The sequence below is a fragment of the Lacerta agilis genome, chromosome 11 (assembly GCF_009819535.1).
Source record: "Lacerta agilis isolate rLacAgi1 chromosome 11, rLacAgi1.pri, whole genome shotgun sequence".
NCBI lineage: Eukaryota > Metazoa > Chordata > Lepidosauria > Squamata > Lacertidae > Lacerta > Lacerta agilis.
This window is the reverse complement of record NC_046322.1, coordinates 37,612,886-37,631,195: the sequence shown is the minus strand read 5'-3', so window position 1 is coordinate 37,631,195 and position 18,310 is coordinate 37,612,886. Positions and strand designations below refer to the sequence as shown.

Sequence of the window (18,310 nt, the reverse complement as noted above, 5' to 3'; positions counted from 1 at the left end):
TGACTAAAGCTGTGCATCAGGCGTTCTCCCTTGTAGACATTGTGAACAGATGGCGTTTCAGTAACCAGGCAGTCCAGATCAGTAGTGGCAGAAGAAACATTGCCTCACGTTGTTGCACGGCACCTGTCACAGCATCTTGGACCTGACAAGTGACAGCTAACCTGGATGACCTATAACTGTGTTACGGCATAGTCACTACTCCTGCCACACTTAACAGTGATGGTGTGAGCACGTCACAGCAAACCTAACTTAATGGTTTACTATGCATGGCCTGATTGTGCCCACTCCATTCCTCGCTGCTAGTGTTGGTTTAGCATTTTGTCTGAACGAGGGGTTGTGATCATTATGGTAGATGAGCCAAAATCAACTCTCAGCTTTTATTCATTATGGTTTGTTGGGAGCAAAACATGCCCCATAGTCCGAAAGTAATGATAAGCCATGCATTGTTCTTTGTTTCCTCAGTGTGATGTTGGGGAGGAGCAAGAGTCCAAATTCATTGCCATTAAGTACACTTTACTGTGATGTGTGAACTGTGTGGCTCTGCAGCACCATGTGATGGCTTGGTGTATGTGCAGACAGTCTCTCGGTCGAGACTATGGCCTGATGCACTTTCCCCTAATGGGTGCTATTACACTGGGTGCTGATTTCCATTGATTGGGTTTATAGGATTAAGCCACTACGAGTCTCTGTCATGTGTTGGGTTGGAGTGAAGTTTTGCCTTCCATCCATGGAAGGCTTTTCATCCAGTGAAGGGATTTTACTGGTTGGGAATGGGTGACTTTTCTTGATCTTTATCCCACTGTCCCCATTAAAGGTTGCATGGAGATGAGGGAGTCAGAAGCATTAGCTATCAGTGGGACTAAAGTCTTCATACAACCCATATGTATATTGCAAGCAGTTTTGTGCAGTGACCTCATACAGACAAAAAATAAAATAAAAAGTAAAGCATTAAGAGCAGCTAAATGCCCAGGCTGCAAAGAGTTGGGTTCAAGTAAAAAAAAGAAAAAAAAGAACCACAATAAAGCAATTCACACATTTATTATTCGGGACCTATTCTGTTCAGAGGAAGTGATTTCAATTGTTAGAAAAATGATCAATGAAGTGAAGGCTTTGTTTACAAAGGTGCCTCATAGGATAAATAAAATAATGTGGAGTTAGTTATAATAGTGGCCATTTGTCTTTTGGTAATCAATAACTCCTAGGAGAATCCAAACATAAATCTTCCATTTTCAATCCTCACAATAAATTATCTGCAAACTCCAAAATATGGGAGCTTTCCTAAATGCATCCTCCGTAAAGCAGTTGTTGGGCCATTCGTCTTCTTGGCAGTGTTAGGAGTACGTACTTAACTTCTGATCTGCATAGCATACACCTTTAAAGAAGGAAATAATGTGTTAAAACAAAAAGCCGATCAAGTTAAATGGTGCATTTTTCATTTAATGAAAAGCATTACCTTAGATTGTTAAAAGTCACAAATTTCTTACATTTGGATGCTGAAGACAGGACAGTTGGAATGCGTTTCCCCCCTAATGATTTTCTTAAAGTAGCCTCTTCATATAAACAGTCAAACTTAAATTGTAAGATCAAGAGCAGCAACAAAAGGTCACTTTCTGCACAACTTCCTTTTTCATTATAGTATGCAGGAGCTGTATCTCTGTGTGTTTCAGAACAAAATGTTATCCCCCATTCATGTTTGCATAGCAATGTGCAATTAGAAACAAAGGTAATTTAGGCTGCAATCTTGTGCACACTTTTTCTTGAACTTAATGGGGCTTGCTTCTGAGTAGTTACGCATCGGAGTGCATTGTTAAGATCTCTGCAGTTTTGAGAAACTAACGTTTAAATGAGTACTTAGCTGTTTTACCCAAGACTGGCTGCACACAAGCCGGTTAATCTGCAGCATTTCAGTAGAGAATGAAGGTCTTGTGTATGCATGTTTGTTGTATCTGAAGTTGAACAACAGCATGAAATACTTTTAGAGGCTTTAGAACCAGCTTGGAGCTTTTCCCCCAGGCAGAAACTTAGTGAGTTTCTTTTGACTTTTGGCTACAGAAGGTACTTTTTAAAAAACCAGATAGAGGAAGGGGTGGTTATTGTTTTGCTGTTTTGCTTTACTTATTTTCATGTTTTTATCCTGTACTGGGAATAGTCCTCAGTAGACCCTCTGCATGTTGTTCCCTTTTAAAGTGCAGTCATCTGCAGACTAGGGGGGCTTTTGCATGCCTCTGCGTAGCTGAATACATGGAGGCTTCCATGTGATCTGGGACCATAAGTGAGTGAGTATAGATGCACATGCAACCCCCCTCCCTTTCCCCACAGTTGTTTGCATTGCATTTGCAAATGCAAGGGGAAGGCACTACAGTCGTACCTTGGAAGTCGAAAGGAATCCGTCCCGGAAGTCCGTTCAACTTCCAAAACATTCGGAAACCAAAGCACAGCTTCTGATTGGCCGCAGGAAGCTCCTGCAGCCAATCAGAAGCCACGGAAGCCCCGTCGGATGTTCGGCTTCCAAAAATAGTTTGCAAACCGTAACATTTACTTCTGGGTTTGCGGCGTTTGGGAACCAAAACGTTCAAGAACTAAGCTGTTCGAAAACCAAGGGATTCTCAGCACCTTCTGGTCACACCAGTATAACTCCTATATGGGTGTCAAGGCCCAAATGCTAACCAGACAAGGGAAGTCAGCATTAAACTTTACATCCCATGAGAGGTCTGGGTTGCAAGTCAATCAGGGTGTAAGGCTGGCCGCACTGTGGGTCCGGCTGATTAGCTGCAACGACTTGGCACTTCTGTCGCACATTTCAAATGCATGACCTCGGAAATCTTTAAAGCATCCCCATAAGACAGGCCAGCATGCTTATCACCATCGCCATCTTGCAGACAGTAGGCTGAAGGAACTGTGCCTCGCCCAAAACCACAAACAAGCTTGAATCTGAGGTGAACTGTGGGGGGCTTCACATCTCCCACTCATATCCACCATGCTGCAGCAGCTCTCAAGATTAAAAGATCAAAAAAGTCATTGCCTTCCGTGAGCCTTTTGAGAAGCTGTGCTGTGTTTGCTTCAGCTTGCAGAGCAAAAAGGCCTGTGCTCTGTTCATAACTTGATCTAGAGATGAGGTTTTCTCTGAAACTTATCTTTGATTCTGCACAGGTGTTCTGCCATATCAATAGGCCTCATTTCCTCTTTCGAAAAGCCACAGATCTAAGACTTCTGTGTCGTTAGTAACTATGAATCAGGGGGATGTTCAACAGTGTTTGAGTGTCAGAAGAAGCATGGGAGCTCCCTTAGAGTCGGGGAGGAGCCACGGATTGGTGTTAAAACTTGTATATTGTGATCCTGGGTTCAGTCCTAGGCATCTCCGGATAGGGTTGTGAGAATGGTGGTCTTTACTCAGTTTAAAGCAGCTTCCTATGCTCTTCCTCTCTAAGAAAATATGGGTCATCTTGTTAGATGAGATCAATGGTCCATCTTACTGATAGGACTGATATCTGGTTTTCAACATTGTGATATATCACCAGCTAAGCATCGGGATATACCAATATATCACAATATCTGAAATAAGGACAGAGCTATGTAGAGGCATTGGCTAGCTTCACGGTGATTCACCTGCTCCCTGCATGAAGCAGGGGAGAGTTCAGCCAGCAGAGTTAACAGGGGTTCCAGAAATCGAGAGAAGCATTGACTGGCTTCACGGTTTTTTGCATCACACACACACACACACACTCCATGTTTCGCGATATATTGCCAGGTCAAAAATTATGAAACCAGTGTCATGATATGGACTTCAAACCACTTTGGGACAATATATCAATATATCGCCCAGCCCTGCTTCCCGACAAGGCAGACTGTTGGCCCATCATTCCCGCAAGGATTGCTTAGGGCAATACTGTGCTTGGCCTGACTCAATTTAGAGCAACTCAATTTAGTATGCCTGACCCTTTATAGCAGGGAAAGGGAACCTGTAGTCCTTCAGATGTTGCTGGAATCCAACTCCCATGAGCTCTGACTGGGGCTGATAGGAGTTGGAGTTGAACCATATCTGGAGAGCAATAGGTTCCCCCGCCTTGCTTTATAAGGAAGCTTATAAATCAGGAGTTGGCAATCCTACTCAGTTCTCTTGCTATCTCATGTATTGTCCTATTGCAGGTCTTAAGTGCAGTTAGATCAGCTCATTTCCTTCTTAATGCATTTTCTCCAATATTTGCTGGTCTTGGCATATTAGTCCTGAGCAGCTTTTAAACCCATTTGTGTACAAGATTAAAAATATGATAAAAAAACATAGTCTTTAGGTTTCAGAAAAGCAAAAATCAGGGAAAGGAAACCTTTGCCTTTTCTTATCATTTATCTGATGCTCTCGGCACTTTGCATTTTAATATATCCCATTCTGCTTCATTACTATGTTCTCACACAAGCTCAGTCGTCAGATATTCTCTTCTCCAGCACGGCTTCAAATCTACACCAACATCCTAAAGGATGTTTTTCCTCTTCTATTTTACTGAAATGTAAGTTCCAAAAATCATGTCTCAGTTCCCTTAGGCTTAAGAAATAAGTGTAGCATCCTCATTGTTCTAAAACCAAGTATCAGAAATCTCTTTGCGACTTGAAGCTTTGACTATGTCTTGTATTGATATTATGGTGCCCTTTCCCTCTTTCCCAGAATGAACAAACACACTTAGGAAGTTTGTAGAGCCACTGCAATAGTTAGGAGAGTTGTTAGGAGACACCAATTGCCCTCACAGACCCACAGTTCCCAGAGTGGTTTAACAGTCAATCCCTCTTCCCAGGGAACTGTGGAAAGTGTAACTTTCTGAGGGGAATGGGGGGTCCCCTAACAACTCTCAGCACTCTTAACAAGCAACAGCTCCTAGAATTCTTGGGTGGGATCGTGAATGTGGCCTGATTCTTCATGACAGCAAAGGAACTGTTACTATGGGAGGTGAACACTGCTGTCATGTTCCTAAAGACACCATCCACCAACCTATCTGCCTCTTTCAGCTTCTCCAATTCAGCTACCCTGACAAACTTATTTTCTGAGAACCAGGCGCTCTTTATTAGAGTTGCCATATGGCTGGGTTCCCCCAGAGATGTCCTGGTTTGGGAGCCAGCATGCCCACCTGGGCAGATTTTTTTTTAATGAAATGTTTCTGGGTTTTTTGGGGGGGGCAGACACATGCCGCCAAAGGGTGGGAGAGGGCAGGCACTCTTCAGAGTTAGCCACTCTTCACCGCCTTTCTGTGCCGCGGCTGTGCCCCGGAAGCAGAAGCGCTGCAGCAAGATCCGGAACTCCACCACTGCCGCCACCCCACTCCTGGCTGCGCTGTTTGCACAAGGCTACCGCTTGCTGGTGCCGGGTGTGACTCTGGGCTGCTGAGTGGCTCCACTGTGGAGCTGCCTCTCCCTTTCAGGCCTCCTAGAGGTCACTGGCAAGGTCGTATCCAGGCCTGGGGAGGGAGGCTAATTGCTCTGTGGCCTCTCTGATCCTGCCTGAGCCTTCCCCAGCAGCAGTGGCCCCCCCCCAACGGCTGCTCAAGTGTGGAAGGGGATGCAGCGGCAGCAGCTGCAGCGGCATTCTGTGGAAAATGCCCCGCTACTATGTCATACCATAGAAATGCTTCCATTTTTTTAAAAAAAATCCCTTTTTGAAAATAAAATTCATTAGTAGTAATTGATAATCTTTAGTCTCTTGTCATATGAATTCATGGGTCCCATCCTTTTTCCCAAATGAGGTTTTTCACCCCCTTAATGGAATAAGCACCTCTTTTTCAAGAGGATATTTTAGAGTGCGGAATTTTCTGTTAGGTCTGTAGGCCAATCTGGAGTTATGGGGACAAACTTAAAGGTAGAGGGTAAGCCACTGCTGAAGTTAGCTTTGAAGCTGTCTTCTAAGTAGGATGTTAATTACCAAGGTGCCAAGGGAGAAGAAAGGAATAACTGTGTGCTAAGACATAGATGTTCCTTAAGTATCTCTACTTGATGGGACATTTATCAGGTGGGCAGGATGTGTGCTGTGTTTGAAGAGATAATGTGTGTGTGAGACAGTCTCCAGGGCACACTGTCTGTTTCCTAAAAAGTGATTCACCAGCCTGTTCTCACAGAAATCTCAAGCTGGTCTTTAATTTATAGATGTCTGGAATATCAAAAGGTACAGTATTCAAAAAGACCCTAGTTGCTCTAAGCAGTGGCATACTGTGGGTTGCCACTTTCCGGGGCCACATGGAAAGGGGGGGGAGAGGGAAACGGATGGATGCCTAATGGTGTCTGCTTCACCCAGGAGATCTCAGCTGCAGAGATAAGAAGAGCCATTCCATTGTCTGGAGATTGTTTGTGGTTCACATGGAGAAACAGTTTCTCAACAGAGCCCAGCAATGGAATCACACAGCTGTATTATTGAGGCATCACCGGGTGCGCCTAACAATTTTGCACCAGGCGTAACCTCCCTTGTGCCCCCCCCCATGCTGCACCACTGCTATGGATACCTTGTGTGTTTTGTGGCAGAAGAAATTGTGTAATTAGCTCAGGGCAGAAGGGAAGAAACTTTCTCATCTTCCCAGAGTGGCTGAATATTTAATACAATGGCTGTGCCATCTCCTGTCTTCAACCCCAAATCCACAGAAATGTCACTGGCCACATCAATGGAATTCAAGGACCTCTGGAGGTCCAGGGCCCACAGTTTGGGAACTCCTGGTTTAGGGCTCGGTGCTAATGTGCAGAATTAGCTTAAATGCGTCAGCATGTATCCATGCCTTGTGTCCATAAACAGTGCACTCTTTGCAGATTGCTATGCAATATGAACTAATCTGCACCTCTGGAACTAATGTGCATATTGAAATTTCGTTATCCCTGGGATTTTGTGTTTCTCTGAATGTTGCAATATAGTCCTCTGGTGTTTAAATGTATCATAATATGCATTCACAGACACATTTTGAGAGAGAACTTGAGAGAGCATGAACATTTTTATATGTACTCTGAGAGGAATTTTTAAAAATTGCAGATCGATTAGGAAATGGGTAGAAATGTGAAAGTGGCCGGACCAGAATTAAATTCACTCATCTCTTGCTTTGCACAATTACTTAATAAGATGAGAATTTCATGCGAGCCTATAATTTAGAATATTATAACCCTGCTAAAATCAATGACCATGTTGCTGCTGACTTCTGTGGGTTTTTTATTGTGCCTTATGTGATTAGAAACCGTAAACATGCTGGTTTTGAGCCTGGGCTCCACAAGTTTAACAATATTATTGAATCTGATTCTTGCTCTAGAACTGTTGATTGCTGTTTTGATTTTTTTAAATAAAAAATCAGTAAAGATGGATCAATGGAAACTGAGCTTTGACATTTTAAAATCAAGTGGTGGCTTCTCAATCATAGGTTTACACATGCAGTCTCATCACAGCAATGCAGTCTCCCCTACCTCCTGATTTCCCTATGGTGATTCCTTCCCGGTTTTAGCAAAACATTTCATTTCTTTTGAATTGGAAAACTTCGATTGGCAATCAGTACCAAGCCATGGTTTGATATTGCAAGTAAACCTTTCTAAAAGTCCATGCAAGATTACGCTGCAATTTTGCTCCAAGCAACGGACTACTCTGGAAGACCGTTCGACTTCCGAAATGTTCGAAAACGGAGGCTCAATGGGTGGTCTGCAATGGAGAAAATTGGGTTTTGGGCATTCTAAAACTGAAACATTAGGCTTCCGAGATGCTCGAAAACCGAGGTACCACTGTATATCTTGCAGAGCTATCATAAATTTGCATTCTTGTTTTCAATACAGGAAGAACATTCTTCGTTTCTTGGATGCAGAAAGAGATGTCTCAGTAATCAAAAGCAGCTTCAAGCCAGGAGATGTCATCCATTACGTGCTAGACAGACGCCGCACACTAAATATTTCTCAGGATTTGCACAGTCTTCTTCCTGAAGTTTCACCAATGAAGAACCGTCGATTTAAGTCATGTGCTGTTGTAGGAAATTCCGGTATTCTCCTTGATAGTGGCTGTGGAAAAGAGATTGACAACCACGAGTTTGTTATAAGGTGAGCATTCATCTCTCATTTGACAGGTTGTCTTTTACTTCAGCAGTAATGAACACAAATGTTTTAACTTGGAACAATGATTTGAAATTGCTAAGTGATAACTTTCACTGTGTGGTGCCCAGAGTTAAATATATTTCACAATAAAAAGAACAGGTCTGTCTTTTATATTGCAAATGAGAATTTGCACTGTTGGAGACCGCAGTGAGATTTGTAGTATTGTTTTGTAGGTTCTGGTTTTGCTCTTTATGCAGGCAAAAATCACTATTCCGATAGCAAGCTGGCTCTGCAAAATGAAAATGTTTTCATTTTCTCCTTCCTGCCAATAGTCATAGCAGAAAATCACCACCTTTACTTATTATATATGCACTGTATGGGGTACAATTTATGTGAAATGCATTGAGGATTAGCCAGATAGCTTCCATTAAGGGAATTGGAAGTATGCTGCACCGAAAATATATTCTGATTGCATGTGCAAATGTATTCACATATTTTAGTTTAAATAATTAGTTTGTTTGTCCAAAACAAAGTGTTCTACTTTGTCAAAGGTCAGCGAGAAATTAAAAGGAGTTGTGGGCACTGTTTAATAGACTGTCACGTACGAATGTAAAACAAGTTTTAGTTGAAAATATGAGGCATTGGGTGCCATCCAGAACCATTAAAAATCAATCTGAGTCTTGCTGTTGGCTTGAGTGGAATATGGCTTATGCCCACCATGCTTTTAGCAAGTAACAGTTTTCCATGCCTAATAGAACGGACAAGATCCTGCCACTTTCATTTGTCTCAATAGCATATTCTCAGCTCTTGCATTGAAATCAGTGGGCCTAAGTCTGCACTTCAGTATTATGATGGCTCGAGTTCAGTGGGACTTACTTCTGAGTAGGCATACCTAAGTACTTACTATGTAAGTAAGTAAACACTATTGAAATCAGTGTGAATTATTGCTGTGCCTCATTTTTGTGAGGTTTGGTTTTTGATATGAACGTTGTTGTTTCAGACTATAGAAACTTTGAAATAGAAATTTCGAAACTTGCTCTTTGTACATTAATGGCACCTATTAAGCTATTGTTGCCCTAGTAAGCTGCTGCTTCATCACCCTGTGCATTCTGCCTCAGTTATCCATCTACATTTGACTTGGGTGAGGCAAGGGGAGAACAGCCAGATTGCCTTGGTCATGGTAATACATGCCATCATATTGGATGTCCTGTCCCCTCTGCCCCCCAGAACAGTACCCGTGCTTACACAAAAGGCTGTATGTTTCATGGGAAGTGAACATTTTCTTGAAATATGCCCCCTGCTAGTTTACCTTGGCACTACTGAAATCATGCATAGGATTTCGCTGTTGAAAGTGCTGAACTTTAGATGGATTGAACCTCTGCCCCCTCTCATCACTGATAAGTACATCCAGGACTAAGTGCAGTGAGAGATGGAATGATATCTCAAAATATTTCTGCACCTTTCTTTTCTTAATTGTGGAATGCTGTCCTTGATTAAGGGACTTCAAAAAGACCAAGAATGCACACCCAGAACCCTACAAGGCACTCCTTAGTCTACATCATGGGTAGGCAAACTAAGGCCCGGGGGCCGGATCCGGCCCAATCGCCTTCTCAATCCTGCCCACGGATGATCCGGGAATCAGCATGTTTCTACATGAGTAGAATGTGTGTTTTTATTTAAAATGCATCTCGGGGTTATTTGTGGGGCATAGGAATTCGTTCATTTCCCCCCCCCCTTTCAAAATATAGTCCGGCCCCTCACAAGGTCTGAGGGACAGTGGACCGGGCCCCCTGCTGAAAGAGTTTGCTGACCCCTGGTCTACATGCTAAACGTGATGCTTTCTCAATCATTTGTTAAGATTGGTGCACCTGATACCTTTTAAGAGTTTTAGACTTTCAAGCATGTAAGATAAAAAGAAGTTAAGAGGTATTTGCTTTTTCTATGTATACAGTGAAAGAAACAGTAAGTGAAACAAACATTAAATAATTCCAAGACATGCCCTGTTAATCCAACGACACCATCTAGGCCTTCTAGGGTGTTTCACAAGCATATACAGTAGATTCTTTGGGTTTATATTAGAATAGCATATTTGAGGCCTGGATCTTTTATTAGTGCCTCCACCTGTTCTCCTAACTTAGGTTCTCATATTGCTCTATTTGGACACGGAATGCCCTGTGATTTACTCTTCTCTCGTCTGCGACCATTGCAGACCCATTCCTGCTAGCCAGATTCTAGGACTGCTCTTCTTATTTGCATGTGTTCAGGAAGGGGACAGACTCACAGGAGTCATTGCATCTCTGAAAAGTATAATGCAGGCAGCTGTCTTTGGGATTCAATTTTGAAAATAATATCACATTCAATACACTGGATACAAGTCTCTCAATGTGTTAGTCAAGTTAACTGCTATAGTTGGCATGTTGGAATCCAGGGATGTATAAACTCTCAATATCTGCAGAGTAATTCCAATTTATCCAGCAGTGAATCTGCTAAAGCAAGATGAATGCATAGTATAGGATATTCAAGCATGCAGTACGTGAAGTATTTGAAATCAGCAATGTATGCATTTATTATATTCTATTAAATGAATCTGGATTTCTATTTTTAAAGGGGCTAGGCTCGATAGATATTGCACTTCTGTAAGGTAGCACTAAAATACTCCTGTAGGGCAATTCTCTGGAAGTGGTCTGTATTACAAAAGATAAGAAAATTTATTGCTAAGTCTCTGTGCATCTGTAAATGACATGGTCCTACTTCATCCTTTCCCTGCATGCTCTCTTGCGGAGATTCAGTCAAGAACTGACTAGATAGTTAAGCTGAAATACCTACTATTAAATTGATCAGATAGGTCACAACTGCCTTTATTGATGAATTATATGAATAAAATGATAGGAATGTTTCACGCTTCCCCCCCCCCGAAATGGCAATCAAACATTTGTTCAGTTGATTAGAGCACCCTTGCTAGTGTGAGCACAAATCAGCTACTGACTTTCTGTTGCTCTACTGACTCCAATGTCAGAATTGAATCAGGCATATGTGAAAAGCCATAAGGGAGGACAAATAAACCTGTGTGTATGTAGACAGGAATGTAGAATAAGACTGTGAAATAACACAGAGATGAAGTCAAAAGACGGAACTTCTGTAGATTCCATTTGGATATACTTTCTTTCTCCCTCACTTTCTCCACTCCATCAAATTTCCTGCCCACTCTTACACAGGCAAAGTTGAATAAACCAGTGGCCTGTGTACCTCAGAAGAAGCCATATTTTTCATTCTCTAGAGTGATGTGTGGTCAGTGTTTTTTATGGAGTGGCATTGTTGTGCTAGCTAATGATGCCATTGCATTCTACATGGTGGGAGAAACTTGCTAGTATTATTCGAGATTGTCTTAGTGTCTGCCACATGGCCAAGTATAATGTCTAGATGGGCTTAAGCTTTCTTGACTCAGGAGGAAGGCCCATAAAATAGCCATACTTAGCCAAGACTCAGGAGGTAACAGATCCCTCCTGAATAAAGGAAATTGGTCTTCAGCATATTTGGTTGCAACCAATACTCGTGCTCTGCCTGCGCAACAGATTTTCACTCGTACAGTGGAAATTCCCTTTCCTCTTGATTGCAGATACCACCACACCTCAAACCCTCAAAATCTGTTAAGGAGCAGATTAAGGGGGATGCAAGGAGAGGAGGAGAAGGAGGAAAGTTCTGTTGTGTGTTCATGCAGTGTTGAATATAGCCCATTATGTCCGTGTCTAAATATCACTCAAGAACAAGCATGCATGCAAAAAGATGGTAACTTGTTGGTTATGTAATTCCAAGTGAGTAGTTTATCCCCGCTTCACAAAGTACTATTGAACTAGGTCATATTTAATAAGTATGCATACATTTTTATTATCACTAAACATAGCAAGAATTCAATGTAACACCAAGGAAACAAAGCAACAATCCCCTGTACTGATTGTAAGTGGCTGGTCATAGCAGCTGCTGCCCATGGTTCTGAAGTTTCATGGCTTTGCAATGGAGGAGAATGGGGTCCCATGGCAGGCAGAATTTAGCCTGCAGGTTTTACCTTCCCCTCTGCTGTACTAAATCATGCACTATTCTGATTCCCAGTATCTCTGCAATTTCCACAATACCTGTTGCAGATTATACCTCAACGACTTACATTTATATTTTGTGGATATATATTTTCCATGCAGCAGATCTTTAGCTCTCCAGCTGGTGGTCTCATGGGTATATAAGTATTATCTGTATAATCTTTACATAGCAAAGCAGATAGAAAGATAATGTGCATGTAGATTTGAAGAACTGGATTGTAGATTTTAAAAATCTACATCTGTTTGAAGCAAACACTCCAGTCTCTCCTACAGAAAGCATTAGAGTAATTTCAGAAGGTAGATGAATAGATCAAGGATGACAATCATTATTTAATGCTGTGTTATTTTTGCTACCTGTTATTCACATGGAAAAACTAGCCTTTGAAGCTGTCACACGAAAGGTCATGCAGGTCCCCAAAGACCTTTTTATATACAAAACTGAAAAAGTCACTGTAAAAAAAAGAACGAGTGAACGTATTGTTGGCCCTCCAAATGAGATGAGATCATGCAGATCAACAATGAGAGACTGAAATGAGTGACAACTATTTTTAAAAATGTTCTCTTTTTTTTTTAAGAAAACAGTGGTTCAGCCTGTTCTTCATATAGTCTGAAAATTTCTTGCTTTACCAGGCAGGTTTTTAATCTTGCCTAAAGACCAGATGGCAGGGCTGGAGAGGCTTTCACTCTCAAGAGACTTAAAAAGCTGTATGGTGAGCTTTTAATACATGGGTGAAACTGGCTACCCCATATTCTCTTCCCCCTGAAATTTAAATATATCCCTTTTGCTTATTTTTTTCATGCCCTTACCAACTACTGGCTTCAACAAATGAAACAATCTGAGAACTATGTTTAGCATCCTTCATGCAACTAAGAACTGAGAACGTGAGTTCTTTCCCCCACCTTCTTCTTTCTTCCTCAAACTAATCAGTTGCAGCATGCTGAAACCACTGCCACTGTTTTTAGCAAAGCAACACACTGTCCATAAATAGGTACTGTAAAAAGATAAAATTCACTTTCCTAAATTTGTTTCTGCACGGAATGAGTGGCATCGTGCCCATAGATTTACATACTGCATGCTTGCAAAAGTGGGGACTCTCAAGTGACATTAATGAAACCTCAAAATATAAATGCAAAATAAAATTTTGACGGGTTTTAGTAGCTTACTTTTTATAGCAGCAGAAGAACCTTCTGCAGTTGCCTCATGGTATCAGGGCCCCAGAGTCACACAAACTGGCTATTGAGTGTCAATGGGAAATAAATATATTTCCTCTTTTTCAAAATCCAGATTAGCAACAAGATCTATACCAGGCTTCCTCAACCTCGGCCCTCCAGATGCTTTTGGCCTACAATTCCCATGATCCCTAGCTAGCAGGACCAGAGGTCAAGGATGATGGGAACTGTAGTCTCAAAACATCTGGAGGGCCGAGGCTGAGAAAGCCTGATCTATACATTAGGCAAGCAGCATGCACTTACAGTCCTAGTAAGGTTAACTCAGAGATGTAGAACCTGTGGCCCTCCAGATGTTGTTGGAGCCCATCAGCCTCATACAGCATAGCTTAATAGTCAGCAGTCATGGGAGTTGTAGTCCAACAATGAATGGAGAGTCCTGGGTTCCATATCTGTGGGGTAGCTGAATTAGGGTGTTCTGATTCAATTCTTTTTTTGCAGCCATTTCTTGATCGCTCATGATAATTTTTTTTTTTCATGGCCTGCTTCAAAACTTACGAGATGACATGTTTTATGATTTCCTGCATGCATGAACTGTTAAATAAAATGTCCGTTTGTAGCCTAAGTGTCAGTGCCCGGACACTTGAAGCTTTGAAGTTTAAGTTTTGTATTGGTCTGGCCCATAAGTATTCGTTGGTAATGCCAAGACCAGTAAAATAGTTTAGTGTCTGTTTCTAGTTAACCTCGTAAAATACGTGCATATGTACCACAGGCTTTGTATGGAAGAACAAAACCCGGGAGGGTATGGTGGAAAAGTGTAACTCATGAAATAGCTGGACACGGAAAACCTTGAAAAGAGCTCTCTGCTTCTGAAGAATGGTATAGAGACAAATTTGTGCAATGATATATATATATATATATATATATAGAGAGAGAGAGAGAGAGAGAGAGAGAGAGAAAAGCAGGGAAAGTGCTGGGGTGTGGAGAGTGGTTCTATGAGCTGTGGCTTAAGTATGTTACATTGGCCAGGCAGATGCTTCCAAAATGTGCATCCCTCTATAATGTTCTCTGATACAGATCTACGTACAAGTTACAACATTTTACAAGTACAGTGGTACCTCGGGTTACAGACGCTTCAGGTTACAGGCACTTCAGGTTACAGACTCCGCTAACCCAGAAATAGTACCTCGGGTTAAGAACTTTGCTTCAGGATGAGAACAGAAATTGTGCGGCAGTAGCCGCGTGGCGGCAGCAGGAGGCCCCATTAGCTAAAGTGGTTAAGAACAGTTTCAGGTTAAGAACGGACGTCCAGAACGAATTAAGTTCTTAAACCAAGGTACCACTGTACTTATACTTTTTTTTAGAAGAGAGGGCTCTTATCATAATGGAGAATTCTTCTCTGACTGTGGGTAACTTATAAATATCCACTTAGCAAATACCTACCAAGTAACCCGTGTGTTTTGCCTAACAATGGCGACAGGTCAAGAGAACGGTATATAAGTATACAGAGATGGGGAATCAGCCATTGTGTATTTCTCCCCCACCCCCCTAAAGGCTGTTCTGCAACCTGAAACCTCCATAGCACCCACAGTCTATGTATTTTGAATGTCTGCCACCTTCTTCATATTCCGCCTTAACACTCTTTCAAGATGACTTTACATCATCCAGCTTTTCTTCTCCATCCCGTTGCTTGTTCATTTCGCCTGATGAGGAATTCTTGCAGAGGTGCACTTAAAATATGTATATGCCTCCAACCCTCCAATATCTATAATGTACTGAAATTTTCTGCTCTGGAGAGAAGCAGCAACATAGAACCCTTATCCTTTTTCTAACTACTGTATGTTTGATAGTAGCTACCCCTGACCACTAGGGCCAGTCGCGGAACTCCCAATTTTTGTTTTTGTTTCATTTAGTTGCAATGATGTTAAAAAAAAAATCAACACTAATTTTCCCATTGTGAAACAGTGATGTTAGCTAAAATAGTGAAATCTTTCTAAAGTTCTTTTGCTGCCATTGTTTCCTGGTTGCTCACAGATTGCATTTTAAATCCTTCCATAAACATATTCTGCAATGAAGGTATCAGTAGCATTGCAGTCTTCCACGGGAAGTGATGAATCACTGATACTCTTGCTGTTCATATTTATAGTCATGCACCTGCTTCCTTGAGTCAATATGCAGTCTGAAGAATGGCACTTATTTCAGATATGTGCTCATGGTGGAATGGACCATGCTGCAAATGGCTGAAATATTTACAGGAGTGTTTTGTAAGATGAAATGCTTTTTGAAATAGAAGGAGAGGTGGCTAGATTATCACAACAACTGAGATTTTAAATAACAAAGCTGCCCAGAGATGATTTTGAGCAGATGAAAAGGGAAGCTTTTCTTCCTTCTACCTTCTGAGCAAAAGAGACATTAATTTAGATGGGAAAAGTAAAGATTAGGGTGTATCTGGACTTCTCTTATTTAGGTGGTTGGGTGTGATGATCTAATGCTTCCAGTATTTTTCAGCTTATACTTGGCATTTAGGTAACTGCGGCCTGGTAGTCATTTAAGACTTGTGGACATTTTTTTTATATATTATAAATACTGAAAACCTATGTGGAGATTTGTGGGTTGTACTTTAGTTGTACTAAAGTAACAATGGTGGGTCCAGGATGCCAGGGGGATTGCCTCCTCTTGTACCAACCTACACTCTTCCCTGATATGAGATGGAGAGGCCCTTATCTGTGTCCCATCTAGGATGAAAGCATGGTTGGTGGTGGCATGGGATAGAGCCCTTTTAGTGGCTCCCACCATCATTGTGGAACTGTCAGGGTTCAGCCCTGTCCAGACCTGAAACCTGAGGTCTTCTCAGAAGAGGAGCAGAGGATTCAGTGAACCAGGTAGGAACTTCAGAGCTGCATCAAGGATGCTCAGCTAGCTGGATGCGAGGCTACTTGAGAAACTGGGGAAGCACCTGCTCAGATCAGGGCTGGTTGAGAGCTAGAAAGGGGCAGAGCTTCCAGCTCCTGTAGAAGCTCCCAGTCTGAGATGATTCATTGTGGAGGCAATAGTTCTTATTCAAACTCCATCCAGCCTGACCTGGGGAAAATGGACAGGACACATTGCCCTGAGAAGCCTAGGTGTACCCCAGTTACCTACGGCTTTTTAAAATGGCAATTGTTTTTCTAAACCTGAATCCAATCCTTAGCAGAAGACTTGCAGGACAGAAAGCCAAATCGTATGGAGAGGCTATTGTCCCTACTTCCTATAGGAAGCAATAAGGTCAGTCCCTCAGTAGTCTTTGCCATTGATGTCAGCCTGTGTTCCCTGTTCCTATGTAGTGATGCCTAGAATTATACTAGGTGACCAGTATAATAAATCTGCTATCCCTTTGCTTACAAATGGCAACACATTTGGGATTTTAAAATAGTAAGCTGCCACTTATACAATGTCATTTGAGATTTTATGGAAATTTTTCACAGCATTTTGCAATGTTCAAATAATATGCAGTCAATTTATGTCAACTAAGTAGCATGGCAACCATTTTTTTAAAAAAATATACATGTTTTTTTACAGATAAATATGTGAGCAGGGCTGCATTACAGTTTGAAATACCAGCCATAGAATGATTAATTTGATGGTTCGTATGACAGCATTCTTATTTGTGCATCCTGATGGCAACTTTCGAAAGGGTGTAAGAGAGAGAGAGAGAGAGAGAGAGACAGAGAGAGAGAGTGTTAGGGATGAATCCTTCTATTCCAATCTGTGACAGATCTGCATGTGCTCATCCATAAACCCGTTCTGTCCATTTCTGAATTAATATATGAAATCTGCAGGAGAATGTGGGTTTTAAACCATTTTGACACTTTTTGAAGCTGAGAACTGTGTTGCAAAACTCGGAGAAGTGCAAAATCCCTAGGATAATTTTGTGATGATTTACACATTAGTCTGGGAGGTGTGGATCAGGTTAGTCTGCATTGGAATTCAGAGAAATCAAATTCCTCAAGCACCCTTTGTGGTATGCTTAGAGTAAATGAACACTGTGTTAATTTCAAGAGCACTGGTTAGTTCCTTACAGCCTAACTATAAAACATTATTCAGAAGTTCGTTGCATTCATTGAAATGGTGCTTATCTTCTAGGTAACGCGCTTTAAATCAGTGGGCCATTCATTCAGCAAGTACTCTGTTCTTAGTGTTGCTTCAGTGCATCATAAAGTATGAGGTCCTTGTTTATTTCTGTGGGATTTAAGATGCTTCTGGATTTCACCCAATATTTTTTAGATGGCTAGATGCCACATGGTGCTTTGTGAAAGCATGTGGGACGCCACAGCCTTGCACGTTCATTTTCAGCCCTTATTTCACGCACACCTTTTTATCTGAGTTAATGTTTCATATTTATTATTTTATTTTTTTCCATTAATCTCTTCCTCTTCAGGTGCAATCTAGCTCCCGTGGTTGAGTATGCTGCCGATGTGGGGACTAAATCAGATTTTATTACCATGAACCCATCAGTTGTACAAAGAGCATTTGGAGGCTTTCGGAATGAGAGTGACAGAGAGAAATTTGTGCATAGGCTATCCATGCTGAATGACAGTGTCCTTTGGATCCCTGCTTTCATGGTCAAAGGCGGAGAGAAGCATGTGGAGTGGGTTAATGCATTAATCCTTAAGAATAAATTGAAAGTGCGAACTGCCTATCCATCACTGAGACTTATTCATGCTGTCAGAGGGTAAGTGTCTGGAAAAGACTGGCCTGTCCTTGGCACAATAGAACTCATAACTAAAATTTTCACTAGAGTGAAAGAATAGCACTGGAAAGGTTTATGATAATTCTGTTCCGACCACAATGGAGTATGCTTTTGATAAAGTCATGCTTGTTTGCCTGAAAACGTTTCCCACTCATTTAGTCCAGGCAGAGGCAAACATTGGCAATGATTTGATTTGGTGATCTCCCTTTCCTCTTTTTATGGGACAGAGCAACTTTATGAGGAATTATTTGAATCCTTCTGATTTATAACAGAACCAGCTAATCCCAATATTAAACAC

At 41.6% G+C, this 18,310-nt stretch overlaps 1 protein-coding gene across 1 annotated transcript in view; it reads left to right on the top strand.

Moving 5' to 3' along the window:
• Positions 1-18,310, top strand: part of ST8SIA4 (ST8 alpha-N-acetyl-neuraminide alpha-2,8-sialyltransferase 4) — a 79,813-nt gene that overhangs the window by 14,555 nt on the left and 46,948 nt on the right. The window contains exons 3-4 of the mRNA XM_033164162.1: positions 7,774-8,031; positions 17,701-17,994. Coding sequence (XP_033020053.1) covers positions 7,774-8,031; positions 17,701-17,994 — 552 coding nt within the window. The remainder of the gene's footprint in view (positions 1-7,773; positions 8,032-17,700; positions 17,995-18,310) is intronic.